At 42.8% G+C, this 18,537-nt stretch overlaps 1 protein-coding gene across 1 annotated transcript in view; it reads left to right on the forward strand.

Moving 5' to 3' along the window:
- Window positions 1-18,537, forward strand: part of PDE9A (phosphodiesterase 9A) — a gene marked incomplete at its 5' end in the record, with an annotated part of 98,636 nt that overhangs the window by 32,087 nt on the left and 48,012 nt on the right. Inside the window, one exon of the mRNA XM_079704369.1 lies at window positions 2,388-2,431. Coding sequence (XP_079560495.1) covers window positions 2,388-2,431 — 44 coding nt within the window. The remainder of the gene's footprint in view (window positions 1-2,387; window positions 2,432-18,537) is intronic.

The following is an 18,537-nucleotide window of genomic DNA, read 5'->3' on the forward strand; positions in this document are numbered from 1 at the left end:
TGTGGGGAGCAGGGGAAGACAGTCCTTGTGGCTGCAGGGGAGGGAGAGAGAAGAGAAAGAGGGGAAGGGAAGGCCCCTTTCTGTGCCCCTCGGGCCTGGGATCCCTTCTCTCCACCCACTGCCCCAGCATCAGTGCTGCTCATGGGGCTGAGGGAGGAGGAGAGACGAGAGGTGACGCCCACCTCGCCTTGGTTCTCCGCGCCCCTCACCCCATCGCCGCAGCCCTGGCCCCCCAGGCAGCACCGACACGTGCTCTGGATACGCCCCTGTTTCAAAGTCAGCCCCACACACGCAGTGGGCTTCAGGGAGGTCCCCCGCTTCCCTGAGCGGTGGCTCCTGGAAACCTGCAAGCTGGCGAGGCTGACGGCCGCTGAGAGGGCCCGGGGAGGGTGGACTCGCCCTGCTCGCCCCCAGTGTGAGGACAGAGGCAGCTAGTGCCGCCTGGGCCAAGCCCCGCCCCAGCCGGGCATCTCACCTGCTCTACAGGTGGAGCCACACTTCAAACCGCGTGGATTCCGAGCAGGATGTTCTGTGATCTCCCAGGACCCAAACACCATTACGATGAAACCTCTGTAGGGAATGTTCCCCAAGTCCCAAATAGCCAACTTCCGGGGACCTTTCCCCAAGCAAGGTGCATGCTCCTGTGGGAGAGATGGGTGGGGGTGACTTGCCCCTCACGGGCTCCAGCAGGAGGAAACCCTTGTGGGAGGCGGGACTCGAGACCACCGTGGGCTTGTCCGTGCCACGCAGTTGTTATTTTTATACTTTATTGGCATTTTAAATGTAAACAATCTTCCGTGTGCCCTATAACTGTTAAACCTCAGGTAGGATGCCCAGTTAGCCACTGTTAAGAGCCTGGTGTTTGATGTAACTCCTTCCAGAGTCTCTGTACTTTCTTTCCCCATCGCTGAGCTGATCTCCGTCTGTGACCCTGTAACTGGCCGTGTCTCCCTAACGAGATGCTGTGGGCCTCCCTCCCCATCAGTTCTTGATCACTCATCTCCATCTTTTGGACAACTGAATGACACTCCACAGTTCAGCTAATGTGTCATCCGGCCCTGGCGGAGGGGGGCCCGGATATTTCTTAGCCATTCAGACGGCAGCATTCATGTCCTTTCCACGTGTGCTTGACCATGGAACGTGGGATCTGTGAGGGCAGAGTGTTCTTGTCTGATTCACTCTTTTTTTAAAAAAATTAATTTATTTATTTCTGGGTGCATTGGGTCTTCATTGCAGCGCGTAGTCTTCTCACTGCGGTGGCTTCCCTTGTTGCGGAGCATGGGCTCTAGGCGCACAGGCTTCAGTAGTTGTGGCACGAGGGCTCAGTAGTTGTGGCTCACAGGCTCTAGAGCGCAGGCTCAGTAGTTGTGGCGCTCGGGCTTAGTTGCTACACAGCATGTGGGATCTCCCCGGGCTGGGGCTCAAACCCATGCATTGGCAGGCGGATTCTTAACCACTGCACCACCAGGGAAGCCCTGATTCACTCTTATATCACCAGAACCTGACCACACTGAGCACTCAGTGTAAAATGTGTTGAATGAATGAGTGTCATATGAAGGTATCCCTGTGTAAGATAACCAGAAGAGTTAATACTTTCATTCCTAGGTTCACATGCTGAGACAAAGGATTTTACATTTGAATCAGCGCTGCTGGGTTGCTTTCCCCTAGGTGATGGCAATCCGTACTCCCACTAGCAATACCTGTGAGACCCTGAGTCCCTGTGCCCTCGTAGCATTCATGTTACCAGGTTCTAAAATTTGGGTAAAAAACTAGCCTCTTTCTTGAGGTCCCTCTTTCTATTTTTATTAACTGTTATCAATGATGGCCTGTTCCTATTCTTTGCCTATTTTCCATTGACTTGTCTCCCCGCCACCTTTGCCAGAGGTCCTTGTATGTCAGGGACAGTGACCTTTACTCTGTCTTTCCTATCACCAGTATCCTCTCCCCACCCTCTTTGGGTCTCATGATTACTGGTGGTGACATCACCAAGGTGCCAGTACATTTTCGACTGAGTTATTGACATCATCCTCTCTTGTGCACTTGGGCGATGCAGTCTCCAGGAGCTCAAAGCAAAAGAGGGAGAGCCTCCTGCATCAGTCAGGTGTCAGGACAGACCAGGACAATTCTGTGCCTTCCCAGCTGCATTCAACATGTTTATTTTATTAACCAAATATGAACATTATAGAGGAGGTCCATTGTTTAAATGCTATATTTAAAGTATTTAGATTTCTTCTGAATGAGAAAGCTCAGACCTGCCAAAGAAATTCATTGTAAAAAGACCTAATTCACTGAATTCTAATTCAGCCCCAGTGCTTCTCTCGAACCAGATGTACATGAACATCTTTGACAGCATCTTACAGTGGAACTAACTGCCTTCTCTCTTGCAGGACTCCCTACAAAGTGAGACCTGTGGCCATCAAGCAGCTCTCTGGTAAGGCCTTGCTATCATTTTTTAAATTCAAAGAAAAAAAAAAAAAGCTCCAGGCTGAGCCTGTGATTGACTATGTATGAGTTAGGCGTTGAATCTGAAGCCCAGTACTGTTACAGAATCTAAAGCCGCGTACTGCTGCAGAGACAGCCATGCTCTGCCCTCCACAAACCCCCAGGATGCCCAGCCCCACCCCCTCCCACCCGGTCCTGACGACTTAGCAGACACTGGGTGACACCCCACTCTTGTCTCCCTGGGCCCAGTATCTGTCCTGACCATTCAGACTGTGAGGCAAAAGGCCAGCCCCCAGGATGCCTCATACAGTCAGGTGTGTTGTTTTCTTAAAATCCCATTTCCTTTTGGATCTTTGATCACTCTTATTTATGTATGATTTGTGCATAATAAAATGCTCCCATTTAAGTGTATATTTTGATAAGCTTTGAACGTTCTATACATCCTTGTTAACTACCACCAAAACCAAGACCGGGAACATTTACATCACCTAAAAAAGTTCTCTTGTGCCTCTTCCCGCTTAACCCCTGTCCCTCTGCTCCTGGTCTCTGTCAGCCACCAACCGCTCTTTGACACCATGGATTAGATTTGTCTTTTTGAGAGTTTCATAGAACATGAAATTACGTAACATGTGTACTCTTTTTTTGACTCGACCTGATGTTTTTGAGACTCGTCCATGTGTTGTGTGTGTATCAGCGATTCTCTCCTTTTTATTGGTGAGTAACGTTCCAGGTATGGCTGGACCACAGTTTGTTTATCCATTCACCTGTTGAAGGACATCTGGGTTTTTTCAGGTTGGGGACTTTTATGAATAAGGCAGCTGTGAGCATCCAAGTACAAGCATTTATAGGGACATATATTTTTATTTCCCTTGGAGTCAATGGGATTGAATGGGATTGGTGGATCACATGGTTAAGTGTATATTTCACTTTATAAAAAGTACTGCCAAGCAATTTCCCTGCACATCTTGCATCCCCACCCATAAGGTGCGAGCGCTCCCGTTGCTTCACAGTCTCAGCGGCACTTGACATTGTCAGTCCTTTTTGTGTTAATCAATTCTACTGGGTGTGGAGTGGCACTGCATTTGGTTTTAGTTTGTGTTTCCCTAGTGATTAATGATGGTGAGTATCTTTAACGTATTTACTGGCCATTCTTAAATCTTCTTTTATGAAGTATTTGTTCAAATCTTTTCTGATTTGTTCGTTGTGGTGGTGGTGGGTAGTTTTCCTTCTTACTCTTGAATTGAAAGCATTCCTGGTATATTTGGGATACACACCTTTTGTCAGGTAGATATTGTAAATATTTTCTCCTGGTCTGCAACTTGCTTCTTCATTTTCTTATGAGTGTCTTTCAATAGCCAGAATTAAATTTTGATTAGGCCCAATTTATCAATTGTTCTTTTATGGTTTGTACTTTTTGTGTCCAAAGAAATCTTATTTTATCCCATAGTTGTGAAGTTTTCTCCTCTGTTTTCTTCTACAAGTTTTATAGTTTTAGCTTTTGCATTTAGGTCAGTGATCCATTTTGAGTTAATTTTTGTGTATGGCCTGAGGCAAAAGTTGAGGTTTATTTTTCTTTTTAAAATTTAATATTAATTTAATTTTTTCAAAATTGATGTCTACAGAATAGAATTTTGATGCCACCCATACTGCACTGGATGGTGTGTGAGTGAGGCCCTGATGTTTCTGTGTCTCAGGGTCTCATCTTTCAAGTGACAATGTTTACATAGGAGCGTTGCTTTAAATATTTTTATGCCTGAGTAGCTCTTTATGAAAACTCTTAATTCAGTTCTTTTGATAGTAGATGCTAGAATAAAATCTGAGTTCTAACTTTTTTTCATATGAAAATAACTTTCTTTTTTTAAAATATATTTATTTATTTATTTTTGGCTGTGTTGGGTCTTTGTTGATGCACACAGGCTTTCTCTAGTTGCAGTGAGCAGGGGCTACTCTTCATTGCGGTGTGTGGGCTTCTCATTGCGGTGGCTTCTCTTGTTGCAGAGCACGAGCTCTAGGCACGTGGGCTTCAGTAGCTGTGGCACACAGGCTCAGTAGTTGTGGCTCGCGGGCTCTAGAGCACGGGCTCAGGAGTTGTGGCGCACGGGCTTAGTTGCTCCACAGCATGTGGGATCTTCCCAGATCAGGGCTTGAACCCGTGTCCCCTGCACTGGCAGGCAGATTCTTAACCCCTGCGCCACCAGGGAAGCCCAATAACTTTTTATTAACATAAAAAGCACTTATCAAGCCCTTGACTTAGCAATAAACTTTTTATTATTGTTTTTTGTTGTTGTTATTAACTAGATCCTCGACTTTATTCAGGCTTCACTAGTTTTTTTCCTGATGTCCCTTTCCTGATCCAGGATCCAATCCACACTTAGTCGTTATGCCTTCCAGTCTTCTCTGGTCTGACAGTGTCTCGGACATTCCTTGTTTGTCATGACCTTGGCAGTCTTTAAGAGTCTGTAGAATGCCCTTCAATCTGGGCTTGTCTGATGCTTTTCTCATGATCAGCCTGGGGATGTGGGTTTTTGGAAAGAATACAAGGAGGCCATAGTACCCACATGAATCACTGGCTTCTTCGCTGTAAAGTCACTATTTTCCCCTTTCCTTGCTCGATTCTTTGGAAGCAAGTCCCTAAGTATAGCCCGCCTTCAAGGGAGGGAGAAAAGAATTGAGGTTCACTTTCTCAGATATCCATTTGTTCCAGCACCATTTGTTGAAAAAAACGATCCTTCCCCGCCATTGAATTATCATGGCACCTTTGTCAAAAATCAATGGACCATAAATGTGTGAGTCTTACTGTCATGCTCCATTAATATCCATGTCCATCCTTACCCGATGCCTCACTGTCTTGGTTTCCTAGGTTCATAGTAAGTCTTGAAATCTGGGAGTGCAAGTCCTTGTGTTTCATTCTTATCTTTCAAAAATGTTTTGTTTACTCCAGGTTCATTTTATTTTCAAATAAATTTTAGAATCACTCTGTCAGTTGCTACCCAAAAAAGTCTGCTGGGATTTTGATTGAAATGATGTTAAATATATTGACGATTTGGAAAGAACTACTGTCTTAGTAATGTTGAGTGTTCTGATTCGTGAATATGGTCTCTCTCAATTTATTTGGGTTTCCTTTAATGTCTCTCACTAATGTATTATAGTTGTCAGTGTAAAGTTCTTGAATGTATGTTGATAAATTTATCATGAAATATTTCATATTTTTAATGCCACTGTCAGTGGATTTTTTTAAATTTCAATTTCCAGTAGTTTTTACTTTATAGAAATACAGTTGGCTTTTGTGTATTGACCTGGCTAAACTCACTTATTAAGTCTAGTATCTTTTTGTAGATTTCCTATGATTTTCTACATATGCAAAGGTAGAATTGCTTCTTCCTTTCAAATCTGATGCCATTTATCAGATTCTTTTTCTTGCTTTATTATACTAACTAGGATATCTAGTACAATAGAAGAATAAAAGGTGTGAGTGAAGATTCTTGCTTTGTTCTCAATCTCAGAGGGAATGTATGAAGTTTTTCAACATCAATTTTGATGTTAGCTATAGGGTTTTTGGTGAATACCCTTTATCAAGTTGAGGGTTTATTTGTTGTTGTTTTTTAATTTCTCATCCTAATGTGTTGAGATTTTTAATCATAAATTGGTGTTGGAATTTGGAATGTTGTCAAATGCATTTTCTGGCTATATTGAGATCATCATGTTTTTTTCCTCTCTCCAGTTAGTAGTGAATTTTACTGATTGATTTTAAAACATTAAACTAAGCTTGCATTCCTAGTATAAACTCCATTTGGCCATGGCATATTTTCTTTTTGCTTTGGATTAAATTTACAAATATTTTGTGAAGGATTTTTGCATCTATATTAATGAGGGACTTTGGTCCATAGTTTTCTTTTCTTATAATATATACATCTAGCCTCATAAAATGAGTTGGGAAGTGTTCCACCCTCCTCTATTTTGTGGAAGAGTTTGTATAGAGTTGGCATTATTTCTACCTTAAATGTCTAATAGAATTCACCAATGAATCCATCTGTGTTTGGAGTTTCTTTTGGGAAGGTTTCAGATTATGAATTCAATGTAATAGGTACATTCAAGTTTTCTATTTATTTGGGTATTAATTTTAGGAAGTTGTGTCCATTTCACCTAAGTTTTATCTAAGAATATACTGGTATGATGTAATTTGAAATATGTCTTTGTTATCCTCTTTAGGGGATTGTAGTGAAATTTGCCCTTTCATTCAAGATATTAATAATTTATATATTCTCCCTTTTTAAGTTGATCAGTCTAACTAGAGATTTATAAATTGTATTGATTTCTTTTTCCAAAGAAATAGGTTTCGTTGGTTTTCTCTATTGTTTGTCTGCTTCCTATTTCATTGATTTCTTCTCTTATGTTTATTATTTCTGTCCTTCTACTCATCTAGATCTATTGTGTTCTTCTTTTTCTAGCTTCTGAAGGTGGAAGCTTGGATCATTGATTTTAGATCTTTCTTTTTTTATATAATAATATAAAGCTAGAGATTTCCCTCGAAGCATACTTTAGCTGTATCTCATAAATTTTGATGTGTTGTGTTTTCATTTTTATTCACCTTCAAATAATGTCTAATTTACCTTGTGATTCCTTTTCTGATCCATTTGTTATTTAGAAGTATATTATCTAATTTTCAAATATTTGGGTATTTTCCAGTTATCTTTCTGTTACTGATTTCTGTTCATTCCATTGTGACTATGTAACTTAAGTCTTTTTTGATTTATTGAGATACATGGTGTATCTTGGCGACTGGTCCGTGTACACATAAAAAAGAACACGTACTGTCATTACTGGATGAAAGATTCTATAAATGTCAATTAGGTCAAGTTAGTCAATAGTGTAGTTCAAGTTTTCTGTATCTTTACATATTTTTTGTCTGCTCGTTCTATTGATTACTGAAGGATGAGTATTAAAATATGTAACTCTGTTGTGGATGTGTTGTTTCATTTCTCAGTTCTCTCAGGTTTTGCTTCATGATTTTCAATTTCTGTTATTGGACACATACTTATTTAGGATTGTTGTGTCTTCTTGATGGATCAACCCCTTTATTCTTATGAAAATTTGCCATTTATCCTTGGTACTATTCCTTGTTTTCAAGTCTTCTTTATCTCATGTTACTATAACCACTCCAGCTTGCTTATACTTAGTGCTCCTATGCTATATCCCTTTCCATCTTTTTACTTTTAATGTCTTTATATTTGAAGAGGATTTTTTTATAGGTTGCATTATCAATTCTGGCAAATTAAGCTTTTTAATTAAGTTTTTAAGCCATTTACATTAAATGTAATTATTGATATGGTTGGGTTTAAATCTACTACGTTGTTAATCATTTTCTATTTTTCTCATTATTCTTTTTGATATTTTCCACTCTTTCTGCATCTTTTGGATACTGAGCATTTTTTAATTCCATTTTTTCCCTCCACTCTTGATTTATGAAGTGTACTTCTGTGTCTTTTATCTCCTTGTGGCTGCTCTTGGTGTTCCAATATGTACCATCGACTCATCACAGTCTGCCTTTCAGTTCCATTACCCCACTTCACAATAATGCAAGACTCTCAGAATAGCATGATTCCATTTCTCCTACCTCATTCTTTATGCTTTATGTCATACATTTTACTCCTACATATGTTTTAAACCCCATGATACACTGTTATCAATTTTTGCTTTCAACAATTATATTTTTTTCTTCATGTCTTTGTATATTCATGTTTGCCTCTTTGTTGTGTTGTGGATCATCTGGATTTTGTTTTCTTCCATTAAAGAGCATAGGCTCTGTCCTGGCAGACAGTTAAGCTACTTACAAATCAGTTTGATGCCTTTGAGACCTGTCTTTTAGCTTTGGTAGGACGGTTCTAGAGAACCCCTACTCCAGGGAGAGTTCCATCCTGCAGCTGAGGCGCCATCCCTGTGGGGTCTCCACTGACGTCCTGGTGACCACCAAGCATTCCTGACTCCAGCTCTTTGGAGCTCAGACATTTGGAAATGAGGTTTGAGGTTGCTGGGGGCAGGTCATGTGGGACCTTGAAGGTCCATGAGGAGCTGGTGCCGTGATTCCCATGTGGGAAGGGCAGGGGAGGTGGTGAGGAGTGATCAGATCCTGGCGTGTTCTGAAGGAAGAACCAGACTTATTTCCTGACTGAGTGGAAGTGGGATGTAGAAGAAAGAGCAGTCAGAGAAGACTCGGGGGTCCAGCCTGAGCCACAGAAAGGATGGAACAGCAGCCCCGTGAGGATGTGAGCTGAGGGTGATGTGGGCTCAGGGCGGCAGCGGGGCTGGGGGTGCGTGGTTTGCCTGTTGGACATCAATGTTGGGTAGATGGGTCTGGGGGAGCCGTCACACCTGAGCTGGGGAGGTGATAACATGACACTGGACTGTCAGTGTGGGTGGTGTTTGCAGCCATGGGCCTGATGAGCTCCCCAGTGAGGGAGGGACCGAGGACTGAGCCCTAAGACGCCACACTGGGGGACAGCATTCCCTGCAACGGCCGCTGACGACTTCGCACCATCCAGAAGAGGGTCCCTTTGAAGAACAAAGGGGAAAAAAACAAGCCGAGCAGGTGGACAGGACAGGGATGAGCTTCCAGAGAGGAAGACTGGGGGACGTGGCTGCGTGATCAAATGTTTGCACGGTCCTTGCTAGAGGAAGAAGAAAGAGGGTTTTGTGTGACTCTCTGCCCTTTGGGAATTGCTCGTAGGAGTCTTTAACTCTTTGAGCTTCTCTCTCTGGAAATAGCCTTCCGTCTCCCATCCATCAACACCTGGCCTGGCTTCCTGGAGCCTCTCGGCCTTCACCCCCGCTCAGTAACCGGTTCTGGCCATGCAGCCCTGAGTCAGGGCCTGTAAGGAGCCCCACCGGCCCTGCAGTCGCCAGGCCGCATTCACAATGGCGGGAAAAACAACCTCAGGAGAGGACTCAGGAACCTTGTGTCCAGACTTACATGCAGCTGCCGGGGCCCGTGGGCCTGGCCTTTCCTGGGGGCCCCACCGTCTCTGCTGATTCTCTGAGCCTCACGTGTCAATAAATGCCCCTAGAGGTCCTGGTGGGGCCGGGCAGTGCAGAAATGCCCCAGTCTTCCTGTTTTGCTGTTTAAATATTAGGAAACAGGGGAAAGAAGAGTATTGTGAAAAACATGACTTTTCATAGAAGAGAAGGACGGGCCAGTCCTGACCCAGCCACCACATGTATAAGAAGGCCAGCCACCGTCCAGCTGCAGATGTAAATGCAAAATACACACTGAATTTTGAAGACTCAGCATGGAGAAAAGGAATGTAAGATATCTCATGAATAATGTTTATATTTCATGTTTTCTTGTTGAGATGTAATTCACACAGCATAAAACCCACCATTTTAAAGTGCACAAATTCAGTCATTTGTAGCGTATGCAACTTGTTGTGCAGTCATCACCATTCTCCAATGCCAGAAGGTCTCCATATCCCCAACAGAAGCTTCCAGCACCTACTCCCATCCCCTCACTCTGTTCCCTGGCAACCCCTTGTCCGCCTTCCGTCCCCGTGGGTAGGCCTGTCATGGACGTGTCGTGTCACAGGGTACATGGCCCTTTGTGCCTGGCTTCGTTTGCTTGGCCTGATGTAGGCAGGGTTCCTCTGTGTTGTAGCGAAGGTCAACGCTCGTCCTGTTGTGTGGAAGAGCCACGTGGTGTTTTCCACTCATCAGCTCGTGGACAGTTTGGGGGTTTCCACTTTTTGGCTAATGTAAATGATGCAGTTGTGGACAGGTGTGGGCGAGTTTTCCTAGGAATGATACATGTTGAAATGAGATATTTTTGAGATAAGTTGGGTTAGATAAGATATTTCAGTTAAAAAAACAAGAGCCCAGCCACCTTGGAGGAAGGGTCTAAGAAAAGAGCACATGCAGACTAAGGGCTTCCTCCTCTGAGTCCCCTGCCTGTGGGCTCCCTCTGCACGGGAAGCTCTGAGGGCTGACGCCCCGAGAACAGTCCTCCTGCCAGAGAGGGAGCCGCGGGCAAGTGTTTGGCTTCCTTGCCCCTGGGTGGAGCGGTGGGGACCGTTCACGCATCGAATATGCAGTTGCCCAAAGGGACGCCAGAACGATCAGCCTAGATGCCCCTGCTCATCGGCTCACACTTCCCTGCTTTTCCTCCGCTCCCCGCGCCCCCCAGCTTTCCTGGGACCACCTCCACGTGCCCTGCTGGCCCCTGATTCCTTGTCTCCAGGTTGGCTTTGGAAGATCCAAACCTAAGAAGCAGGGACCGTCCAGCTGCCTTCGTTCAGGTGTCAGTTGGGTGAGTGGTCTCAGGAAAGCGACTGACCACGCTACACTGCAGTTACCCTGCGAAGTAGGAATTAGGATGCACACCCGCATGGTTCTTACGAGGATAAATGAAATAATTCATACAAAATGCTTAGCACGGGGCGTGCCGCTTGGGGAGTGCTCGCTAAATGGTTCTATCATTTACAATGACCTAGAGGACACGTTTGCATGGCTGAAGCTGCGTCTCTCTGGAATTGCTGAATTTTCATGGAGCCAGGACTGCTTCCTAAGGTCTGAGCCTGCACGTGGAGGGCTGGCTCCCTTTTTCACTTGCCAGTCGAGTTAATGCTTGACATTTGAGCACAAGCATGGTGCTTAGGAGAAATAATAATGCTTCTTAATAATATTTTCTATTTTTAGTGCAGTTTCATTGCCCACAGCTTGGTCATCGTAGCCTTAGTCATCTTTACTTGTATTCTTTTGAAAACAAAAAGGGTTCAGTGTACAAAATGAAAGCTCCTATTCTCCTGTGATGTCTCTTAGGGGCTTAGCACACTTTTGTTTTCTTTAGCTTTATGGAATTGCGTGTTCACCTGCTACTTGGGGTGGTCTAGGCGACAGCAGGAACACTGAGCACATCACTGTCAGGGAGGCGGGTGGCAAACGGTAATACCGGACACAGAATCACCATGTGATGACTACAGAATCTGGTCCAGTCGGCCCTTGGTGTCCGCGGTCCCACATCCACAGATACGGAGGGCCGACTAAGGGTACCAAAATCATCAGCAGATTTTGCTGTCCTTGGGGGCAGGGGTCTTGGAACCAATCCCCTGCAGATACTGAGGACTGACCATACCTCTAGGAAGCAAAGCAAACGCTCTCCGCCGCTAGGCATCTGCAAAAACCAGGCACACACATATTCATGTCCCCTCTAACTGTGCAGTGAGGTGCACAGACATAAAGGGTACCATCTGATGAACTTCCATAAAAGAGCACACGCGTGTAGCCACCACACCAGTCAAGACAAAGAACGTTTCCATCGCCCCAGAAAAATTCCCTTGTGCTTGTCTTCGAATCTGTTCCCACGCACCATGAGAAACCACTGCTTCTTTTGCCGCAGGCAGATTGCTTTTTCCTGTTCTTAGATTTCATGAGAATGGAATCACACAGAGTGAGCTCTTTTGTGTCTGCATTCTCTCGCTCAGGATCATGTTTTTAAGGTTCATGCATGTCGTTTATTTACTTTGTATCACTGAATAGTATTCTATTTCATGAGCACTCCACCACTGGTCATTAATTCTCCTGTGGATGGACATTTCCTGTTTAGGGTTAAGCTACGGTAAGCATTGTACACGTCTTATCATGGACATATTTGTCAGTATCTTGGGTAATATCTAGGAGTGATGTTGCTGGTTCGTATGCCAACTGTCTTCCCAGGTGGCTGTACCATTTATGTTCCCACCAGTAATGTATGAGTGATCCCGTTGTCACATCCAACCCAACACTAAGCATTCTCAATGTTTTTAATTTTAGGCACTCAAGTAGGCGTAGAATCATATTTCACTATGGTTTTAATTTTACATTTCTCGGATGACTTAATAATTGTTGAGCATGGTTTCCTGTGCTTATTGGGTACTTGAATATCTTACCTCGTGAAGTGTCTGTTCCAAGTATTTTTGTGCAGTTTTTAGACTGTTGTATTAGTGTTTATCACTGGTTTATAAGAAACCATATATTCTGCATATAATTCATTTGTGAGATGTATATATAGCAAGTATCTTTTCCCAGCTTGTGACTTACCTTTTTCATTTTCTTAAAGAGGTCATTTGATGAGCAGAAGTTTTTAACTTGATGAAGTTAATTGAACAAGTTTTCTTTTATGTGTAGTACCTTCTGTGTCTTCTTTAAGAATCCTTTCTCTACCGCAAGGTCATGAAGATACATTTTCAGGAAATTTAGGGTTATAGCTGTTATATTTCAATCTGTGATCCATTTCAAATTAATCTTGTGTATGGTGTGAGGTAGGAGTTGATGGTCTTTTTTTTTTTTTCCCATACATATACCCAGTTGTCACAGTATCCCTTGTTAAAAAAGAGTTTCCTTTTGCATTGAACCATTCTGGAATGTTTATTGAAAATTAATTGACTCTCTATGTGTGAGTCCCTTTCTGGACTCCATGTTCTGTTTCATGGATCTGTTTGTCTGTCCTGACACCAAGACCACACTGGCTTAATTGCTAGAGCTTGGAATCCGGTAATCTTCCACATTTGTACTTCCTTTTCGGTTGCTTTGGTTCTATGGGTCCTTTTTTTTTCCCTACAAATGTTAGAATAAAGAATCAACTTGTTAATTTCTTTCAAAAAGGCTTCTTTACTTGAACTGGGATTGCATTCAATATACAGATTAATTTGGGAATAATAAAATCTAAACAATATTTGAGTCTTCCAACCATGAGCATGATACATCCCTCCACTCAGCAACGCTTATAGCTTTCAGAATAGAGGTCCTGCATATCTTTTGTTAAATCTGTTCCTCAGCATTCTCTGTCTTCTGGTGTTATTGTAAATGGGATCTTCATGTAATTTTCCATTTGTTTGCTCCTCATTTATAAAAATACAACCGATATTTGTGTATTGACATAGTATCTTATGACTTTGCTTATTAATTCATGTGTTAGTTCTGGTAGTTGTTTCATAGAATCTTAAGATTTTCCATAGAGACAATCATATCTTCTAAAAATAAAGACAGTTTTACTTTGTACATTCCAATCTTTTTGGATTTTATTTCTTTTACTTGTCTTGTTGCATTGGTTGAAACTGCAATACAATTAAATAAGACTGAGAGCAGACATCCTTACCTCATTCCAACCTCAGGGGAAATATATTCACTCTTTCACCATTGGGTGTGACGTGAGCTGCAGGTTTTTTTGTAGATGCCCTCTATCAGATTGAGGATGCCTTCTTCTCCCAGTTTACAAAGAGGTTTTTTTTTTGTCAAATCTTCTTTGACAAAATTCTGTGTTAAGTTTTATCAGATGTTCTTTGTGCATCGACTGAAATGGTTTGATGGAGTTTCCTTTTATTCTTAGTTTTCTAATGTTTTTTTCCATCATAAATAGGTGTTAGATTTTTGTCACATGTTCTTTCTGCATCTACTGGGATAACATATGATTTTTCTCCTTTATTCTGTTAAGACAGTGAATTATACCGACTGATTTTCGAATGTTAAAACAACTTTGCATTTCTGGGATAACCCCACTTGTATTCCCAGGAAGTGTTCCTAGGAAAATACTTAGGAATAAATTTAACAAAGGGTATACAGGACCTCTACCCTGATGTAAGATGTAGTCCCTTTTTATATATTGCTAGATTTTATTTTTTAATAATATGCTAAGGAGTTTTGTGTCCATGCTCATGTAGGATGTTGACTTATAACTTTTTTCTTGTAATGTCTTTGTCATGCTTTGACTGTGGGGTTATGGTGGCCTTATAAAACATATTGGGGGATTTACTTTCTTCTCTGTTTTCTGAAAGATTTTATGTAGTTTTGGGGTTACTTCTTCCTATATTCATTTACATGTAATGTATTTCTTGATATGCTTGAGGTTAGATCTACCATGTTGCCATTTGTTTTTTTATTGATCTTGGGTTTGGTTTCCTGGTTCCTCCTCTTCTGCCTTCTCTTGGGTTCATTGGATAAACTTTTGTATTCTATTTTATTTCTTCTGTTGACTCTTTTTTTTTTAACGGAAGAAATTAGCTCTTTTTTAAAAAGTCTTTATTGAATTTGTTATAATATTGCTCCTGTTTTATGTTTTGGTTTTTTGGCCACAAGGCATGTGGGATCTTAGTTTCCCAACCAGGGATCAAACCCATACCCGGTGCACTGGAAGGCAGAGTCTCAACCACTGGACCACCCTCTTCTATTGACTCTTTTTTTTTTTTTTTTTTTTTTTTTTTTTTGCGGTATGCGGGCCCCTCACCACTGAGGCCTCTCCCATTGCAGAGCACAGGCTCCGGATGTGCAGGCCCAGCAGCCATGGCCCACGGGCCCAGCCGCTGTGCGGCATGTGGGATCCTCCCGGACCGGGGCACGAACCCGTGTCCCCTGCATCGGCAGGCGGACTCTCAACCACTGCGCCACCAGGGAAGCCCTCTATTGACTCTTTACCTCTGCTTTTTGCATTATTTTTAGTTGGTTGTTATATTTCACCATGCATCCTTAACCTTTTTTCTTAATTGCAGGCTTTATTTCTTGGAGATCAATAAAAACACAAAATTCAGTGAAAAGTACAGAGTTCCCACATATTCCCTCCTTATACACTCGCTCAGTCTCTCCCACCATCTGCATCCTGCCTCCGAGCTTTACATTTGTCCCAGTCAGTCAGCCAACACTGACACGTCATTGTCAACCAAAGTCCATAGTTTACATCAGGGTTCACTCTTTGTGTTATACAGTCTGTGGGTTTTCAGATGCATAATGACCTGCATCCACCACTACAGGGTCATACAGAGTAGTTTCTCTGCCCTAAAAATCCTCTGTGCTCCACCTGTTCATCCATCCCTCCCCCTAGACCCCTGGCAACCACGGATCTTTTTACTGTCTCCATAGTGGTGCCTTTTCCAGAATGTCCGTAGTTGGAATCATACAGTCTACAGCCCTTTCAGATTGGCTCCCTTCACTAGGTACTATACATTTCAGCTTCCTCTATGCCTTTTCATAGCTTCATAGCTCATTTCTTCTTAGGGCTGATTTATTCCTTCCCCTACTGAAGGATGTCTTGGGTGCTTCAAAGTCTGGGCAGTTATGAACAGAGCTGCTGTAAACATTTGTGGGAAAATTTTGTGCGGACATAACTTTTCAGCTCCTTTAGGTAACTACCCAGGAGTGCAACTGCTGAATCATACATTTAATTTTGTAAGAAACCACCAAACTGGGACTTCCCTGGTGGTCCAGTGGTAAAGAAGCCGCCTTCCAATGCAGGGGACATGGGTTCGATCTCTGATCGGAGAACTAAGATCCCACATGTCGCGGGGCAACTAAGGCCACATGCCACAACTACTGAGCTCACGCACCTCAACTAGAGAGCCTGCGTGCTACAAACTACAGAGCCCACGTGCTCTGGAGCCCCCATGCCACAACTAGAGAAGAGAAAACCCACACGCCACAACTAGAGAGAAGCCCATGCGCTGCAACGAAAGATCGTTTGTGCCGCAACTAAGACCCAATACACCCTAAATAAATAAATAAATAAATATTTTTAAAAATGTTTTAAAAAGAAAAAAAGAAACCACCAAAATACCTTCCAAAGTGGCTGCACCATTCTGCATTCCCACCAGCAGTGAATGAGAGTTCCTGTTGCTCCACATCCTCACCAGCATTTGGTGTTGTCAGTGTTTTGGATTTTTGCCATACTAATAGGTGTGGAGTGATATGTCATTATGGTTTCCATTTGAAGTTTGCTAACGATATTCAGCATCTTTTCATGTTTATTTGACATCTGTATATCTTTTTTTTTTCTCAAAGTGTCTTTTCAGATCTTTGCCCATTTTTAAATCATCCTTAACTTTTTAGCCTAGTTAAAATTAATGTTGTGCCACTTCACATAAAAAGTAAGGACTCTGCAGTGGTAAAATCCTCCCCACAACCTTTGAGCTATTGCTGCAATACACTTTACATCTATGCTTCACACTGAATGTTTGCGTCCCCAACCCCCGCAAAAAAATTCACATGCTGAGATCCTAACCGCCAATGTGATGGCGTGTGGAGGTGGAGCCTTTGAATGGTGAGTAGGTCATGAGAGCAGATCCCTCATGAATGGGATTAGGGCCCTAATAAAAGAGACCCCAGAGGGCTCCCTCGCTCCTTCTGTCCTGTGAAGACACTGAAAAGATGGCCATCTAGGTACCAGGCAGTGGGCTCTCACCAGACCCCGAATCTGCTGGCGCTTTGATCTTGGACGTCCAGCCTCCAGAATTGTGAGAAGTAAATTTCTGTTGTTTACAAGCCCCCGAGTCTCTGGTAGTCTCTTAGAGCAGGTGGAGCAACCAAGATCATCTACATCCAGTATAAACTCCATAATACAGTATTAAATTTTTTACTTTAAACAGCCAGCTGTCTTTTGGAGAAATAATGAAAAGAAACTTAAAGATAAAATTTTTGTAGTTACCAACCTATTTGCCATCTCTGGTGCTTTTATTATTTTTTCCCGTAGATTCCAACTCCTGAGTGGTGTTACAGCCCTTCAGCCTGAAAATTTTCTTTTTTCTCTGAGCATCTCTTGAAGCGCAGAACAGCTAGTGACTAATTCTCTCAGCTGTTGCTTCTCTGAACATGTCTCTGTTTGCCCTCGTTTGGAAACATATTTCAGGGTGTAGAATGCTGCATTCAGAGCTTTGTTTTGTGTTTGTTTTTTAAAAGAGGTCTAAAGATGTCCTTTTTTTTTTTTTTTTCCTGGCTTCCATTGTTTCTGCTGAGAAGTCAGCGTTTATGGTCTCTTTCCCCTGCAAATGAATCATTTCATTATGAATCATATCATTCCCTTTTTTCCCTCTGGATGCTTTCAAGGTGTTTTTCCTTTATATCTGGGCTTCAGCACTTTGACCATGTCGTGCCCTGGTTTTCTTTTTGTTTATCCTGCTTGGTGTCCTTTGTTGAGCTTCCATGGTATATAAATGTGTTTTCATCAAATTTGTAAAATTTTCCACTATTATTTCACTAAGTGTATTTTATGCACCATTCTCACCCCTTTCCTTCTGAGACTAATTACATGCATGTTAGAAAGTTTGCTCTTATCCCTCATGTGACTGGCTCTGTTGTTTTTTAAAACTTTTTTTCTTGTTGCTCTTCAGATTGGAGAATTCCTAATGATCTGCCCTCAATTCCCCTGGCTCTGCTGCTCACTCCAAACTGCTATAAACCCATCTGTGAATTTTTTGTTCCAGATACATTTTTAAATTCAACAATTTCATTCTGTTCTTATTCATGGATTCCTCTTTTAAGATCCCCTGTCTGTTTACTACTTACTAACATCTTTTTTCTTTAGTTTTTGGATGTACTTATATTTGCCACATAAAAAGCAATCATAAGGACACACTCATTTTAACTTCTGTGTCATGTGGGGTTTTTTGTTTTGAGTTTATCTTGTGCAGCCTCTGCAATTGTGCAACATTAACGTCCACAGATGGTTCTCAGAAAGGGTTCAGTCTCTTAATAGAGCTTTACAGGCGCCCTCCTGTCGTGTGAGCCACCTTTGATCATCTTATTGGATCGGAGTTGATCCTGACAGAATTTTCCCTGACACCGGTCTTCTGGGGTCATGTGACACACCGTCAAAGCCCAGACGCAGTGAACCAGGCTTGACTCCCTTTGGTTTCACCGTAATTAAATGTTCCCACAGAGTGTCCCCTCACTGAGACATTCAAGGTTATCACCTAATGGACAGAGTCCCTCCAGCTTGTACAGTCAATCAGCTGCTAGATCTCAAATTCAGATTCCTCTGAGGGCATCCTCAAGAGAACGTCACACCCGCATCCTCCTCCCTGAAAAGTCCACCCCCCGACCACACCATGGAGGAGGGGTGGCTCTCAGGGAGGGGGCCAGTGTGCAGAATATCTTTGCCCCCTGGGCTCAGTGCGACACTGCCCATCTTGGCAGTCCTACGTGGGAACATGCCTGGTGGGGGGCGGGGGCAAGGTGGGTTTGGCCGGGTCATGCCATGGCTGTCTCTCTGCAGCCACTTCGAGCTCTTAGGAGGCTTACCTGATCAACATGGGCAAACCACTCAGAACAGTGCCTAGCACCTAGAAAGTGCTCCATAAAGATTGTTTTGGT

Source organism: Hyperoodon ampullatus, assembly GCF_949752795.1.
Source record: "Hyperoodon ampullatus genome assembly, chromosome: 5".
Lineage (NCBI taxonomy): Eukaryota > Metazoa > Chordata > Mammalia > Artiodactyla > Ziphiidae > Hyperoodon > Hyperoodon ampullatus.